Genomic DNA, 15,490 nt, shown 5'->3' on the forward strand with positions numbered 1-15,490 from the left:
TTGAAAGGGACACAACCTTTCACAATCAGACCTGCACTTCTTATTTAAATCAGATCTGCACTTCTGATTTCCAATTTAATTCCCCTCCCAAATGAGGTTCTCCTCCCTTTTATATCTTATTGTTGAGGGAGTCACAACTTTTCCTTCCATGTCTTTTAACCATTCGTTAACTTAATTAACTTTTAATTAATTATATTCTTTATATTATAATTTAATTTTTAATATTTTAATTTTATTATTATTATTTATTATTAAATTCTATTTCAAAGGGGGGACATTACAACTTATAATAATATTTAAGTTGTCCTTTTACACGATTTAAAATATTATCACTAGGACTAACTCAAAAAATTATTATTAAAATATTTCCCTAACCTAATCCCTTAGCCTATGGCAAATAATGAAATAGGCTACAGATATCCCAATTGATTTATTTCTAAAAAGGGGACAAGATAATCTATGAAAATAAAGAGAAAAAAAAAGGAATAAAAGCATGAAAATGCTTAAACATAAAAGCATGAAAATCAATTGATTTTTGAAGGATTTGGAGGATGGCTAAAAACAATAAAATGATGAAAAATGGCATCCAACATGAAGGTCTGTGTGGTGTCAAAGTTTTTAATTTGGGCTTGGGCCCTCAACCCCACCTATATCACAAGTAGTGCTCTAAGGGTGTTGCCCCCAAATCCCTACAAGGGGAGCTACCCCTCAACCCAATCAGGGGCACTGCCCCCAAACCTCTACAAGGAGAGCTACCCCTTAACTCCACTGGGAGAACTGGCCCCAAACCCCTACAAAGGGCACTAATCCCAAACGCTCACTCTAGTTTTAAAAAATAAAAGATGAAAATCATTTTGGGCCATGTTGGATGCAAGAGCAACATTTTGTGTTCTTTTGACTTTTTCCCCAATTAAATTTCTATTAATTGAATGACATTTACACTTCTAGTTTGCTAAGTCAAACCCTATCCTTAGTAATGCTCCTATGACTATAACAGCATTTGTAGACTTGTCTAAGATACAAGCAAATGACTCCATATAGAGCTAGCAATGTTGGGCTGAGAGATACAAGCTCTTTTAACCATGGTTCATGACACCATATTGTGAACTTTTTTTTTATGCCATGGATATCATAATCCACAAGTTTTTGCACACCCCAAACACTTGACAATATTTATTAATTATTTATTCAAAAAATGTTGTTTTCTTCAATTAAAATCTACCTTTATACTCGCGATCCATGCACACTAGTGTGTGTAATCAAAGTAGCTTCTACTTGATCAGTCTATTGGGTCTTAAAGTATATTTATTGAAGGGTGTAAGTTTGAATCCTTAAAATATCTATATTTTATGATTTTTTTCAATTTACCGAGTCTTCGGCAAGTTTGAGCATCAAGTCTGAGTCTAGGTCAAACATCAGCTTGCCAAGTCTACGCCAAGTCCAAGTCTTGTTGTAAAGCGGAAAAATCGAACCCTAGTTGTTCTCCCCTCCCCAACTCCAAGGAGAGAGAAGGGAGAGTCACTAAGGTTGATGGTTTTCACTTAGGAGAGACTTTACATTCAAAAGAGGGGTTGAAACCCGCAAGATCCAATCCCACACAATGCAAGATTGGATTCTAAATGAGTTTCAAGGGTTGTGACATCAAGGGTACCCTCTTTTGTAAAGAATGTAGATAGAAAGATTGAACAAGGAATGCATGTAAAGTAGGAAAGATTCAGTTATAAACAGAGATAGGGATACGGGATGAAGCTGCGGACCTGGAATTAGCAGTAAAATGTCGAGACGGTGCCGTTCTGCAAATTTGAGCGAAAGTTGACGGGACGATGGCGCCCGGCGTGCACACAGTCCTCCGAAAAATCCGCGAAACGAAGGGGGATCTGTTCGTCTTTGCACAAGGACTCCAGATCTTCAATTACAGCTGCGTACCTGCAACCTACACACAGAAAAGAGAGGACGATTGGGGGGTTAGGGATGAGGGGTTTGCCTTTAGGTCAAACCCCGGTTTTGGAATTAACCAAGAAATGAGAATGTTGTAAATGTAAATGTTTGTAATGTAAACAAGTACTGATACCTTGTTGTAAGAATGTTTGTATTCTTACATGCGAAGGTGTAATGTATGTAGTATGTTGTATGTTGTATGTGATCTCCTCTTCAATGGTTGAATCCTTGTCTTGAATGCAACACTTAGTCTTGAATGGAGACTTAGAATGCTCAATTGCTTGAAGGAATGCTTGAATGCTTGAATGTTTGAATGTTTGAATATCGCTTTCGCCTCTTGCACACATATGTCCTCCTCCCTCTTTTTGGAAGAGGAAATGTAGTTTATATACTTGTCAATTAGGGCTGATAGACTGATTTTTCCAACCTTAGGCCGACCAAGAAACATTATTTCCCGAATTGCAAACTTAAAGACCCGATGCCCAAAAGAGACCGGACCCAAAATAGGGCCAGGGACCAGGGCGCTGGGTGCCATGGTCCCACCTCCCGGGACAGCAGGGTGCAAGGAGGGATCAGGCCAGGGTGTAGAAAAATGCAGTTTTTGGTGTCGTAAACAGGTTTCGAGGTCTCCATTCAGGTTCAACGTTGCGCCGCCATCGTGAAGACCCAAATGCAGTCGAAATTGCAAGTGTCGCAATTTTAGGACACTACATTTAGCCCCCACTTTAGCGGGAGTATAAGCGTACGCTCATACTTTCGGTAAAGTACAAGGAAACAACATTGAGAGACTTTCACCATGTCAAGGAGGCAAGATACACCAAGCCCGGAGTGGACTAAGGATCTTACGACTTCGATTGACAAAGTAAAAGGGAAGATCACGAGGGAGAACCATGACTATCAGTAGTAAGGTTCCCTCACTATGAGTCATGCAAGAAAGATATCAAAAATTTTCAAGGCAAAGCTAAATTTGTCAAGAAATTTTCAAGTATCTTGAAAAGATATGAACGGGATGTATGCCCCCCTACATTAAAGCGATCGCACACGCCTCACCGGGGGTGATTGCTTTAAGGTAGTGAGACATATAAGAAATGAGAAAGGAGCACGTTATCACAAGGATTTAGCCCCCAAGTGTGAGATAAGCCCAAGGATAATAGACACAAAACACAAAGCACAAGGTGACTTCGCTTTCCTCGGGGTCAGTATGTTGTATGATAATTCATGTATATCATATGTATGTATGCATAATTGTTCTTCATTCCCCAATCAAGGAAGGTCACCTAGAAGAAGGGAACACATGTGTCTTTTGAGTCAACATGAAAGAGACCAAAAGAGATCTCAATGCTTTGCATCGTCCTCAAGTAGACAAAACTAAGGACAACAAATAGAAGAATGAGAATAACACATAGAAGAAGTAACAAAAGAGATCAAGAGAGGAGGAGAGAGTCTGCTATGCTAATGAAACTAGTCTAGCACGTCATCTACCCCCCAATCTTGCTGATCAATATTTCGGGAGGGCAGGAAACATGCTAGAGGAGGAACATCCAACACAGCAGATGGAGCTATCACAAGATCCAAACAAGGGCTATGTTCATGTTCCGAGCCACGTTGTTCTTGTCTAGGAGCTAGGATAAGTGCTTTAGAAAATTCGTTAGATAAATGGTTATCAACATCAACATATTCATACTCACTATCAGAATGAAAAGGAGTAACATTTTCATCATGAATAACATTTTCATCTATATCATCATCAAGATTTATAAAAATAGGATCTTTAACTCGCACAGGATCAAGGCCATCATGCATCTTATGTTTAGGAGATTTCGGTTCAATCGTCGGCTGAGGAGAAAATGGAATAATACTAGCTGAAGGTGTTTTTGGGGATTGCAAAGTTTGAGAAGTAGCTGCCTGAGCTCTAAGACGACGCTTTCGTCGGCGTTCACGTGCAGAACGATTTCGTCTAGTCTTAGTAGGAAGTTGAGAAGATTGAGGAGGAGGAATATTCTCATCCTTATCACTTGGGTGTTTAGGTTGTGGTCTCTTAGGTTGAACAATAGGAGAAGAGGAAGGTCTCTTCTCTCCATAAGAGGAAGGAGGAGGAACTGCTCCATATAAGGGAGGAATATTCGGTTTAGGAAGGAGACCAAGTCCATCATGACAAGGAGCTATAGGTCTACTTTTAGGAAGTTTATTAGATATAGGCATAGTCACATTCATAGGGATAGGTTGGGAATCTTCTTGAGGAAAGACATTAGTTTTATCTTTCAAAGGAAGAACGATAGGAATGTCAAGTTTGGGTGTTCTAGGTTCACTTAGAGATAGGATCGTATCTTTCTTCCACTTTTGATAAGATTTGAAAAGATGATCACTTCGCGGAGGAAGAGATTGGAATTGTTTAGGCCAAAAATAATCAATAGGAACGCTAGAAGTTCTTTCAGCTGGTTTAAAGAGACTATGATTGACAGTAACAACTTCACCATTATGGGAAAATTTCAAACACTTGTGAATAGGAGAAGCAATAGCTTTCATGGAAGATAGCCAAGGATAGCCTAGCTTCACACGAAATTGTTCGGACGATGGAATAATAGCAAAGCTCACATCAAGGGATTTGTTATGAACCTCAATAGGTAATGTAATAGAACCAATTGCAGGAGAAGAAAATGCATCAAATAATTTCACAACCACATTTGTTTCATCATAGATCACTTGATTCAATTGCAAAGTAAAAAGAAATTCTTCAGTAATGACATTAATCATACAAGGAGGATCAATAAGCACTCCACGGCAAGGTGTATTCTTAATTTTTGCAACTATATATAGAGGACCATCAGGTGCCCTGATAGTTTCACTGGAATCAAATGTGATGGAAGGTTCTTTAGGGATTTTCTGTTGTTCCACAAAGTTAATCACATTCGGAGTCATAGACGCAAGATCATCAGGTGAGACAGAGGAATCATTAGTATCAATCGCATTAGAGGTATGAGAAGGCAATGGATCAGTAAAAATCTTAAGATTTTGGTTAGGAGGAGCTACAGATGTGTTGCCTTTATCATTCACACCAGAAACAGAGATAGTATTATTATCAATCAAATCTTGAATTTTACCTTTTAAAGCAAAACATTTTTCAGTATCATGCCCAGGATGACGATGAAATTGACAAAAAGATTTGTTATCAAAATAGGGTGAGTTAATCTTTGCAGGATCTATTTGTTTTATAGGAGGAAGAGTAAGCACATTTTGTTCCAATAACTTATTCATAATACTATGCAATGATTCATTCAAAGGAGTAAACTTTCTTTCTTTCTTGAAAAACTTAGAAATAGGAGGCACACCTGATGCCGCATTCACATTGTTGTTGATGATGTTTTCATTGAATTTAATGGACTCTCTGTTCGGTTTAAACTTCCCAAATGGTTGTTGACTACTATCACCCTTATCACTCGGAGCCATAGGATTTACTTGTTCCATTTGACTCACAGTCAGTTGATAATTGTGAAGAGTTGCGCACAACTGTTGGAAAGAAGTAAACTCAGAAAACAGAAGTTTTTCCCTAATATCTTTTTGTAAATTAGAAATAAAGATTCTTTGAATATCATTGTCAGGTACTGGAAAAGAAATTTGAGCATACAAATGCTTATATCTACCAATGAAATCAGTCACTTTTTCTTTAACACCTTGTTTACAATGCATTAAATCAATCAAAGTAAATTTAGGACTTATATTGTTTTGAAATTGTTGAATAAAAGCATTTGCAAGTTGTTCGAAAGAAGTAATAGAATAGGAAGGCAACGAGCAATACCATTGTAGGGCTTTATCTCTTAATGTTCTAGTAAACAGTTTTGCAAGCAACCTTTGGTCATAAGCAAAATCAGTACATATTGTTTGAAAGGTCTTAACATGTGTTAGAGGATCACCCTTACCATTATAAAGCTCCAAATGCGGAATTTCAACATGTTTAGGGGGAATAGCTCGAACAATGTCAAGAGAAAGTGGGCTCGCAACATCAAATGTGGGCACACTAAACTTAGATTGATTCATAGAGGCAATTTGTTGCTGTAAAGAAGAGACAGTTTGTGCAAGATTGTTAATGGTCGCTTCAGTCGAAGAGTTCATATTGGACGTGTTAAATTGTGATGGAGGTGTTATGTTATTGAAAGAAGGTAGAGAGTAAGGTGGTGGGACACTATGATAGTTAGTCATAGGAGATAATTGGAAAGGAGGAACACTACAAGGAGGAATGGAAGGGTTAAATGAATTGCCCCCTTGCGTCATGTTCATTTGTGGAGATATAATAGGGACACTCATTGAAGGAATGAATGAAGAAGTCGGATTGAATGAAGGAAGAGGGTTGATTGAAGAAGAGGGATTGCCCCCATGACTGGTGATCATAGGTGGAATGTCTTGTATTGAAGTAGTCATTATGTTTGATGTAAAAGTAGGTATACTAGCAATAGAAGTTGTCAAAGGAATAGAATGATTAACTTGAGTAGGAGGTTGTGTATAACCTAAGGTTTCGGCACAACTTTTCATCGGCATCACATTCGAATCCACAATGTGTGCAATACCACGCAAAATATCAATTCCATTCTTATCATTTTGAACCATACGTTTTAGACCCTCAATTAATGAAAGAGCTTCACTATCGGGGTAGTTTGAGACATCCATTGTCGAAAATCATCAAATTGGTTATCCAATTTCGAAAGTTGTTCTACAGAAACCTCATGGAGAGCTTCTTCATCATTAAGAGGATTAGAGGAATTACCCATGTCCTCGTTAAAAAGGCCATTCAAATTAGGTTCCATCTCCTCAGTAATTAAACCTTGGAAAGACTTAATTCTAAGGCTTTGTCTAACGGGAATAGTGTAAGTAGGGCTTATTGTTGTAAAACTCATGCACTAAAGAGAGAGAGAGAAGATTTTGAATTTTAGAGGTAGCAAATTCCAATAAAATCAGCCAATCTCCTAGATTTAAGCTGTTAAATGTAATCAGGACAATCTCCCGAAATTTCAGAAAAAATGTCAGGGACCGTGGCGAACGGAGTGCACACGGTCCTCGCAACTTTTTTCGAAATTTTCAGGGATGAAAGTTATGATGATTTTAAAGCTAATCTGAAAAAATTGAGTGATTTTACGATCTGTAGATAGGCCAAATTAAAGTTGCAATCTCAAAATTGAACCCTACCAAGATTGTTGAAAAATGTAAAATTTGAATCTTGAAAAAGAGGGGGAAACTGAAATTTTGAATTTTATGATTTTAGAGGGAATACTAAAAGCAATGCAAGTTTTGAAATTTAAAAGTTGACTCGATTTCACGCAAAATTCAATTTTGAAAGTGGAAATCAAGGTTGTTGCAATTAAACACTTAATTTCGAAAGTCACAAACTGCAAAAATTTGAATAAAGCACTGAAATTTCGAATGAATGCTAACACACTTTTCAGATTTAGGACAATAAGAAACACAATTTTGATATGAATTTCAATTTCAACAATTTTTTGAATGATTAGAAGCCTCAATCCAAGCAATCGCTAGACCAACTTTGACTTTAATTTTGAAAGTGTTAAAATTGATAAAATCAGCCAAAATTCTGGATTTTAGCAGAAAAATACAGTAAGATCTAGCTCCCTAAATTTTGGAAAAAATGTCGGGGACGAGGGCGCTCGGGGTGCACACGGTCCTTGCAACTTTTTTCCAAATTTTCAGGGATGAGAGATATTATGATTTTATTGCGGAATCCAAAGTTACAGCCGATTTGGAAGTGTTTTGATTAGTGAAATTATCAGTCAAAGGTTGAATCAAGAAGGTCTTAAAAATTAGGGTTTTGACATTTAACCACTTAATTTTCAGAATTAAAGCACAAATATGAATTGACAATTTGCAATAGAAGGGTAAATCTGAAACAAGCATTAACAATTAAACATTTCACAAGTTTAATTACTTAAAAAGAAAATTTTAGGGTTTTTATGCAATCAACCTCTAAAATTTGCAAAAGATCAAACATGGAAATATAATTAGGAAAGCAAAAATTTTTTAGATCTAACCATGAATAATCAGAATGAGGATGTTCACGTCGGGTTCACCAAAATGTAAAGCGGAAAAATCAAACCCTAGTTGTTCTCCCCTCCCCAACTCCAAGGAGAGAGAAGGGAGAGTCACTAGGGTTGATGGTTTTCACTTAGGAGAGACTTTACATTCAAAAGAGGGGTTGAAACCCGCAAGATCCAATCCCACACAATGCAAGATTGGATTCTAAATGAGTTTCAAGGGTTGTGACATCAAGGGTACCCTCTTTTGTAAAGAATGTAGATAGAAAGATTGAACTAGGAATGCATGTAAAGTAGGAAAGATTCAGTTATAAACAGAGATAGGGATACGGGATGAAGCTGCTGACCTGGAATTAGCAGTAAAATGTCGAGACGGTGCCGTTCTACAAATTTGAGCGAAAGTTGACAGGACGATGGCGCCCGGCGTGCACACGGTCCTCCGAAAAATCCGCGAAATGAAGGGGGATCTATTCGTCTCTGCACAAGGACTCCAGATCTTCAATTATAGCCGCGTACCTGCAACCTACACATAGAAAAGAGAGGACGATTGGGGGGTTAGGGATGAGGGGTTTGCCTTTAGGTCAAACCCCGGTTTTGGAATTAACCAAGAAATGAGAATGTTGTAAATGTAAATGTTTGTAATGTAAACAAGTACTGATACCTTGTTGTAAGAATGTTTGTATTCTTACATGCGAAGGTGTAATGTATGTAGTATGTTGTATGTTGTATGTGATCTCCTCTTCAATGGTTGAATCCTTGTCTTGAATGCAACACTTAGCCTTGAATGGAGACTTAGAATGCTCAATTGCTTGAAGGAATGCTTGAATGCTTGAATGTTTGAATATCGCTTTCGCCTCTTGCACACATATGTCCTCCTCCCTCTTTTTGGAAGAGGAAATGTAGTTTATATACTTGTCAATTAGGGCTGATAGACTGATTTTTCCAACCTTAGGCCGACCAGGAAACATTATTTCCCGAATTGCAAACTTAAAGACCCGATGCCCAAAAGAGACCGGGCCCAAAATAGGGCCAGGGACCAGGGCGCTGGGCGCCATGGTCCCACTTCCCGGGACAGCAAGGTGCAAGGAGGGATCAGGCCAGGGTGCAGAAAAATGCAGTTTTTGGTGTCGTAAACAGGTTTCGGGGTCTCCATTCAGGTTCAACGTTGCGCCACCATCGTGAAGACCCAAATGCAGTCGAAATTGCAAGTGTCGCAATTTTAGGACGCTACACTTGTAACATAGTTGTAACTATGATTGAAACACTCTTAATCTTTCAGCTTGCCAAGTTATTCCTAAGAAATATTGTTGCTACTATGAAATTCACCAATAACCAACTAAAAAATTATGTCATCTTAAATGCACATCCCTTCATTCTTATGGCCTTCCAATTAAACATTTAGTATATCTTTGATCTCACGATATTCCTATCTACACATGGTATTTGGAATTCACAAAATCCTTGGGGCCTAGTATGCATATAAATGTCATTATTATCTGTTATCTTGTTTGCTTCTTTCTAATACGAGTAACCAAGTTACATTTGATTAATTCTTTTAAAGTGTTACCTCATTAATTTAGTATATTCATCTAGGGATATGAAAATCCTATTGATCTTAAAAAACATTTAAGGATACTAAACTTTTTGAGGTTAATCCTCCTGTACAGGTTTGCATATGGACAGACTTAAAATGATTACAGATATACACTAAAAGTTACAATTATACTAAAAGCTGCATAGTAAAAATATTATACATGAATTCATTGCAGGTTGATCTGCACATACACTATGTATTTTCATACTACTGGGATTCATCAAATTATACAAGCATGCATAGATAAACATGTTATACCACTTACTCTGTCTGCTTCATTTTTTTCTGTGTGCTGTGATTCTCTCCAACATCCTTTCCCTCACTGTATCCCAGACATAAGGATCCAATGGAGCATAACTCTCCAATTCAACAACACAGAAAACATCTTCAATAGATTTTTCTTCTGTTGAAATTCTTGCTTGTTGCACACTACATGAAAAATGGAGTTGGATTAGCTTACAAGGTTATGTAACTCAACCAGATAAACGCCACTGCAGAAAGCACAAGTTCAAATTCAAGACCATTCCTTTTATGAAGCATAAACTTAGCAAGATTTATTGCAATATCAATTAATCTGCCACACTCCAATGACCTAACAATTTAGATTTGGATATCTAATGCATAGATTATATGGTATATACTATATCTTATTGCTGTAATCTGCGATACAGACCTTATCCCCATTTCATTAAATGCTGTCGTAATGTCAGACAGAAGCATGTCCTGATCAGGTCCCTCGATTGTAACTTCAGTATATAACGTTCCATTTTTAAAATGAACTGTAAAATCATTGGTGCCGTGACTCTCTTCCGTCTCTAGTTCAGGTTTGGGTAAGTTTAGTATTGGATCTTCAGCATTGTTGTTGGGAGAATATTGGCCATCCACTGCATCATTGGGATCATCAGCATTTTGAAAAGGGGATACTGAAAGAAAACCCTCTTCAGAGACATCACATTCCTCACTATTCACTGAATTTTGCATTAGAATGTCACCCATAGAATAGTTTAACTTGATACGAGAAATAGAAGAAAACGATCTATCTGACAAGATTGCCTCCCCAGAGCTACAGCAACCATTGGCTTCATCAATTTCTTGTCCAAATTCACAATAGAAGACTCGCCTGCACATGTGTATGCAGACAGATAAAGTTTCTAACTAATGAAATGCCTCAAGTATGCAATATATTTGCGGTGTGCACATATTTTTCAAAAATGCCTTGTGAATGCTGATACAAGTAGGGTCCACAAGTATAACATAGATGTGAATTGACAGGTAAAAGAAGGAACTATCATGTCTGTAATTAACCAGTAGGCATTCATTAGGAGTCAGGACATTGTTCAGACTCAATAACTAGCTTTTACACTAAAAATTTTAGTAGCGTTGGATTCCAAAAACAAAATACTGTTCCAGATACCTTTTCACAAGTATCCCTTATGTTGCAAACATAGGGTATTATTATTAGCTAGGACATTTGTTCAGATTCAATAACGACCTTTTACACTAAAATTTTAAGTATAGGATTACAAAAACAAAATACTTTTTCCAAGTACCTTTTCATATGTATCCCTTATGATGCAAACATAGAGTATTATTTAAAACTCTATTAATTTGTAGAAAATGTATTAGAAGATTATTCTTCACAAGAAAGGGCAAAAATTGTTACCAGACAGCTTAGTAAAGAGTAAAGATTATAATTTTTGCCTATGTAAAGCCCAAAGCAAATATTTTAATATTCTAATGCTTTTCCATTACAAGATACCTTGGGTTAATGAATCCTTGAATATTCTGGTAGCAAATGAAAATAGAAATGGATATGACCCTCCTTTAAGGAAGAATCTGATTTATGTGACATAACGGATTCAAGTAATAAATACACATATAGTCATGTTAGGTTGTGACGTCCAAAAAAATTTGCTAGTTGAATCAAATAAGACAGGAAAAGGATACAGAAGAGATATTCATCAATGATGGAACCACCATTCCTAAGATTACGCAATATTTTTTAAACATCAACCATCAACATTCAAATATAGAATAATGTTGTACATGATGAATTGGCAATTTTTCAGAATTTAGAAGAAAATTCAAGAGACTCTTAATTGATTAAAGACTTGTTATGAATGAAAAGAGCCAAGAATGTTTGCTATACATTCCTTGAAGTTATATATATGATAAGAATAAAACTTTTTGGACAACTTCAAAAAATATGCCTTTCCTTGAAATCATTTCCAAAAAACACCTTTAATTAGCAGTGGTAAAAAATTATTTTTGCAAGAGGTAAAGGTAATATATCCTCACTCAATGTAGCCATAGAATTATCCTACATTCAAATCAAGCATGTGTAGCTTGTATCCTTAATAACAATGGGAAACGTTAAAAATTATGTGAAAACTGAAAATCGTGAGAAAATCAATTTTCATTCAGTTACAGTCCAAGTTACCAGATACCTGCCTTAAGCCATGGGTGCGAGTTTGAACCGGGTCCGAGTTCAGTCCGAGTGCAGCCCCAGGTTCACCCAGGGTATCCTGGGTGAACCCAGGGGTACCCATGCCCAAAACCAGCAGAAAAGGTGAAATTTCAACCAAAAAATTATTAAATATTAAAAACGCCCCCAATGCATAATTTCACCCTAACTTTCTCCCATTTGGTCATTGCAACTCATTTCATTAACAGAAAAGATCAATAACAGCAGTTTTTTTCTCCAAGCTGCTAATGTTGGGTTTTGAAGGTTGCTTGATTTTTTTTGAAAGAGAAGGCTACGGAGTAAGATGCACACTAAAAGATTAGGAATCATTGGACAAGAAAGATTTATGTAATATCCCCATCTAATTGCTGAAACCAATGAAGCAAAAGAAACTTTTTATGGCCCAGGCGTGGCAGACCTAGGACACCTCCATGTTAGTCAATAGCAAAAACAATAACTAGACTTAGCTAGAATAGTAAAACAACAAGTTTATAAGACAAAACAGTTCTGTTGATACCTCAAGAAGCTCCTTGTATTATCTCCATGAGTAAAAGTGATAGTATGCAAGACAAGCAGGATTATTGACAAGGTGTATGAACAAGTTGCTATTAAACCCAAATGGCACATATGTCCAGGAAATCATCATCAAAGTATACTACAGATTCAAAGGACAAGATAGCCCAAAAGCAATAACATTCAAAGAAGATTAATCCAGGCCATCGATCATTGGAAATTCATTAACTCAGAGCCGACTTCATAGGAAACCTTGGCTGATTCTTATCAAAAACAATGCTAGGCAAGTAGAGAAATAAGATGGGCCAGGTCCATAATGTTAAAGACAAATAAGCAATCACATTGTCATGTTGAGGACACTTTGCTGTGAAGAAGACAGAGAAAGAGGGTGCGATTGAAAACAAAAGACACAATAAAGAACCATGACGATCAAGCAAGAATGAACATACATAAAGGCATTACCAAGACGGTGGTCAACATTAAGAAGGCCAAGGACGTACTGATATATAAATATGTCAGATCGACTAATAACATTCAAAACACATGCCATTACTCCTTATCGCTGTCTATAAGGGGCAAACAGAATCAATGGACAAGTAATTGCTGTCAAAGAAGTATTTCAGATTGACCCCCTTCGAACAAGGGATTATCTCTACATTATCGCTGCCCAAGGAATTAAAGGTATCGCTATCTTAAGGATAAATCAGATCGATCGAAGGAGTGATTAGTTAAGTTAACAATATTGGTCCTTAACAAAGAGATCTAGCCCGATTAGAGGCAGGATTAGTTAAGTCGATGAGACACAATTGAGGAGATACAACTCCTCACATCACGACTGCCTAAAGAACTATTAATAGATGATCATATGATCTTCCAAGGCATTGAAGATGTGTTTTATCTACTTTGTTCATACTGCAGTAGCAGACTTTCACATAACCGAGTAATAGGGGGTATCGAATCACCCAATTACAAGGTAAAGACACATAAGAACAAGTTTGAATAATCAGACACAGCGCCAATCATAGTAGGAGCATAAGGACTAAGTCAGATACAGCTATCTATTTGAGGCATAGCCTCTCATATACTCATCGCATGGACATATAGACCTATTCTGAAACAGCGGTTGCTAGTTATTTATCAGCCATAATCAAGATAATAATTCATATCAGATTTCATTGCTTCAACACTATTTCAATATTCAAATCAGACTTGTGGCATTATTATTAATTCCAATATTTATATCAGTATATATATACAATCACCAATTCAAACCATTGTTAACTTAGTCGGAAAGTGATATAATAGTGTTTGGTTCAAATTATAGGTGGATCTTAATCTATACTTTCAGAGATAATTTCTTAGTATCCTACAAGGGACATTACAATCTAGCCATTGAAGGTGAGTAAATTTTTCACTTTTTCCAAGTTCTGAATAATTTTTTTAAGTTTTTTATTAAATATTCAATTTTTTTATTAAATTTTTCTAATAAGTTTTGAATTTTTTTTAGCTTTTTATGCATAATAAGGGGTTATAATGTCCATTTTTTTTATTTTTTCAATAATGTTTTCCATTTTAGGTTCATGGATAATGGCTGGAACTGGAAGTTCTAGTTCAGTTTCCCAGACCCAATGAAGAGAATCCTTTTAGAATTCATGCAGTGTCACCTCTTTGATGATATACAACAATGATTAAACAAATGTCTAGTGGTGGGAATTCCCTTTGGCAGTGTAACCATTGCAAAATGGAGTATATGAGCTCATAATTTCAAGTGAAAACTCACTTATGTGCCATCCCTAGACATGGACTAAAAGCTTGTTGGGGGTCAAATAAAAAGGGGCTGCTACATGATCTAATAATGTCTTGTATTAAAGAACAAGAGGATGCCGCCATGAGAAGTAACAAATTAAAGAGTATTGCACATCCTCTTGCCAAGAAAAGCTCGAAGAGACCTCCTAGTGGTTTGACACAACCAGCTGGCCCACATCCTATCATGCCAATGCCACCATATTCTAAACCAGATGAAGTTTCAATTTCATGAAAAAGAGGCCCATTGGGCAAGGCCTTCAAAAATGAAACCAAAGAGGTTGTGGATCAGAGCATTGCTCATTGCATTTATGGCAATGGGCTTCCTTTCAATATTGTTAGATCACCTTATTGGTAGGAATGGTGAATACCCTTTGGAATACACCTCCTAATTATGTTTGTCCCAGGTATGAAAAGGTGCAAAGCACCTATTTGGCGGAGGAGAAAGCTTCAATAGAGACATCATTGATAATGATCAAGGATACATGGCTCGAAATAGGTGTGTCCATCATTTTTGATGGATGTAAAGATTGCAAAAATAAACCATTAATCAATGTTATAGTAGTGTCCCCTAAAGGAACGATGTTTTTGAAGGCCTTGGATTGTGAGGGGCAAGTAAAAGATGCAAGTTTCATTGCCAATATCCTCATAGAATCCATTGACATGGTGGGGCTTGAAAATGTTGTCCAAGTCATAATAGACAAAACTAAAAATTGCAAGACAGCTAGGTCTATAGTGGCGGCTACATATGGTCACATTTTTTGGACACCATGTGCAATCCACTGACTCAATTTAATATTGCAAAAGATTGGCACACAAATTGAATGGGTCAAACAAGTCTAAACAGAGGCCGAGGAGATTCAAATGTTTGTGACTAGTCATCATATGTTGCAAGCCATATTTGGGACCTTCTCCAACTTGGAGTTGTTGAAGATAATATAAACTTTGTTTTTTTTGTTTAATTGTTGATATGTGACGTGTATTTTTATACCACGTTAGGTTGTTGAAACATGATTTGCATCTCACGCAATCATCTTAAGACGACTTGTGAAGGTGCGAGAGGTCTTGAGTTTTAAGGTCATCAACACCTTGTGGGGTGTATGGAGGCAATCAAGCATAGAGAGAGCCCAAAAAGTAAAA

The 15,490-nt window shown here is 36.8% G+C and overlaps 1 protein-coding gene across 2 annotated transcripts in view; it reads right to left on the reverse strand.

Annotated features, from left to right (window-relative positions):
- Positions 1 to 9,679: 9,679 nt before the first annotated feature.
- Positions 9,680 to 15,490, reverse strand: part of LOC131041786 (uncharacterized) — a 43,817-nt gene continuing 38,006 nt past the window's right edge. For both annotated transcript variants that reach the window (XM_057974996.2, XM_057974995.2), the window contains 2 exons: positions 10,244 to 10,690; positions 9,680 to 9,999 (listed from right to left, as the gene is read on the reverse strand). In XM_057974996.2, the coding sequence (XP_057830979.2) occupies positions 9,846 to 9,999; positions 10,244 to 10,690 (601 nt within the window). In that variant the 3' untranslated portion in view covers positions 9,680 to 9,845. The remainder of the gene's footprint in view (positions 10,000 to 10,243; positions 10,691 to 15,490) is intronic.

This window comes from Cryptomeria japonica, chromosome 10 (genome assembly GCF_030272615.1).
Source record: "Cryptomeria japonica chromosome 10, Sugi_1.0, whole genome shotgun sequence".
Taxonomy (NCBI): domain Eukaryota; kingdom Viridiplantae; phylum Streptophyta; class Pinopsida; order Cupressales; family Cupressaceae; genus Cryptomeria; species Cryptomeria japonica.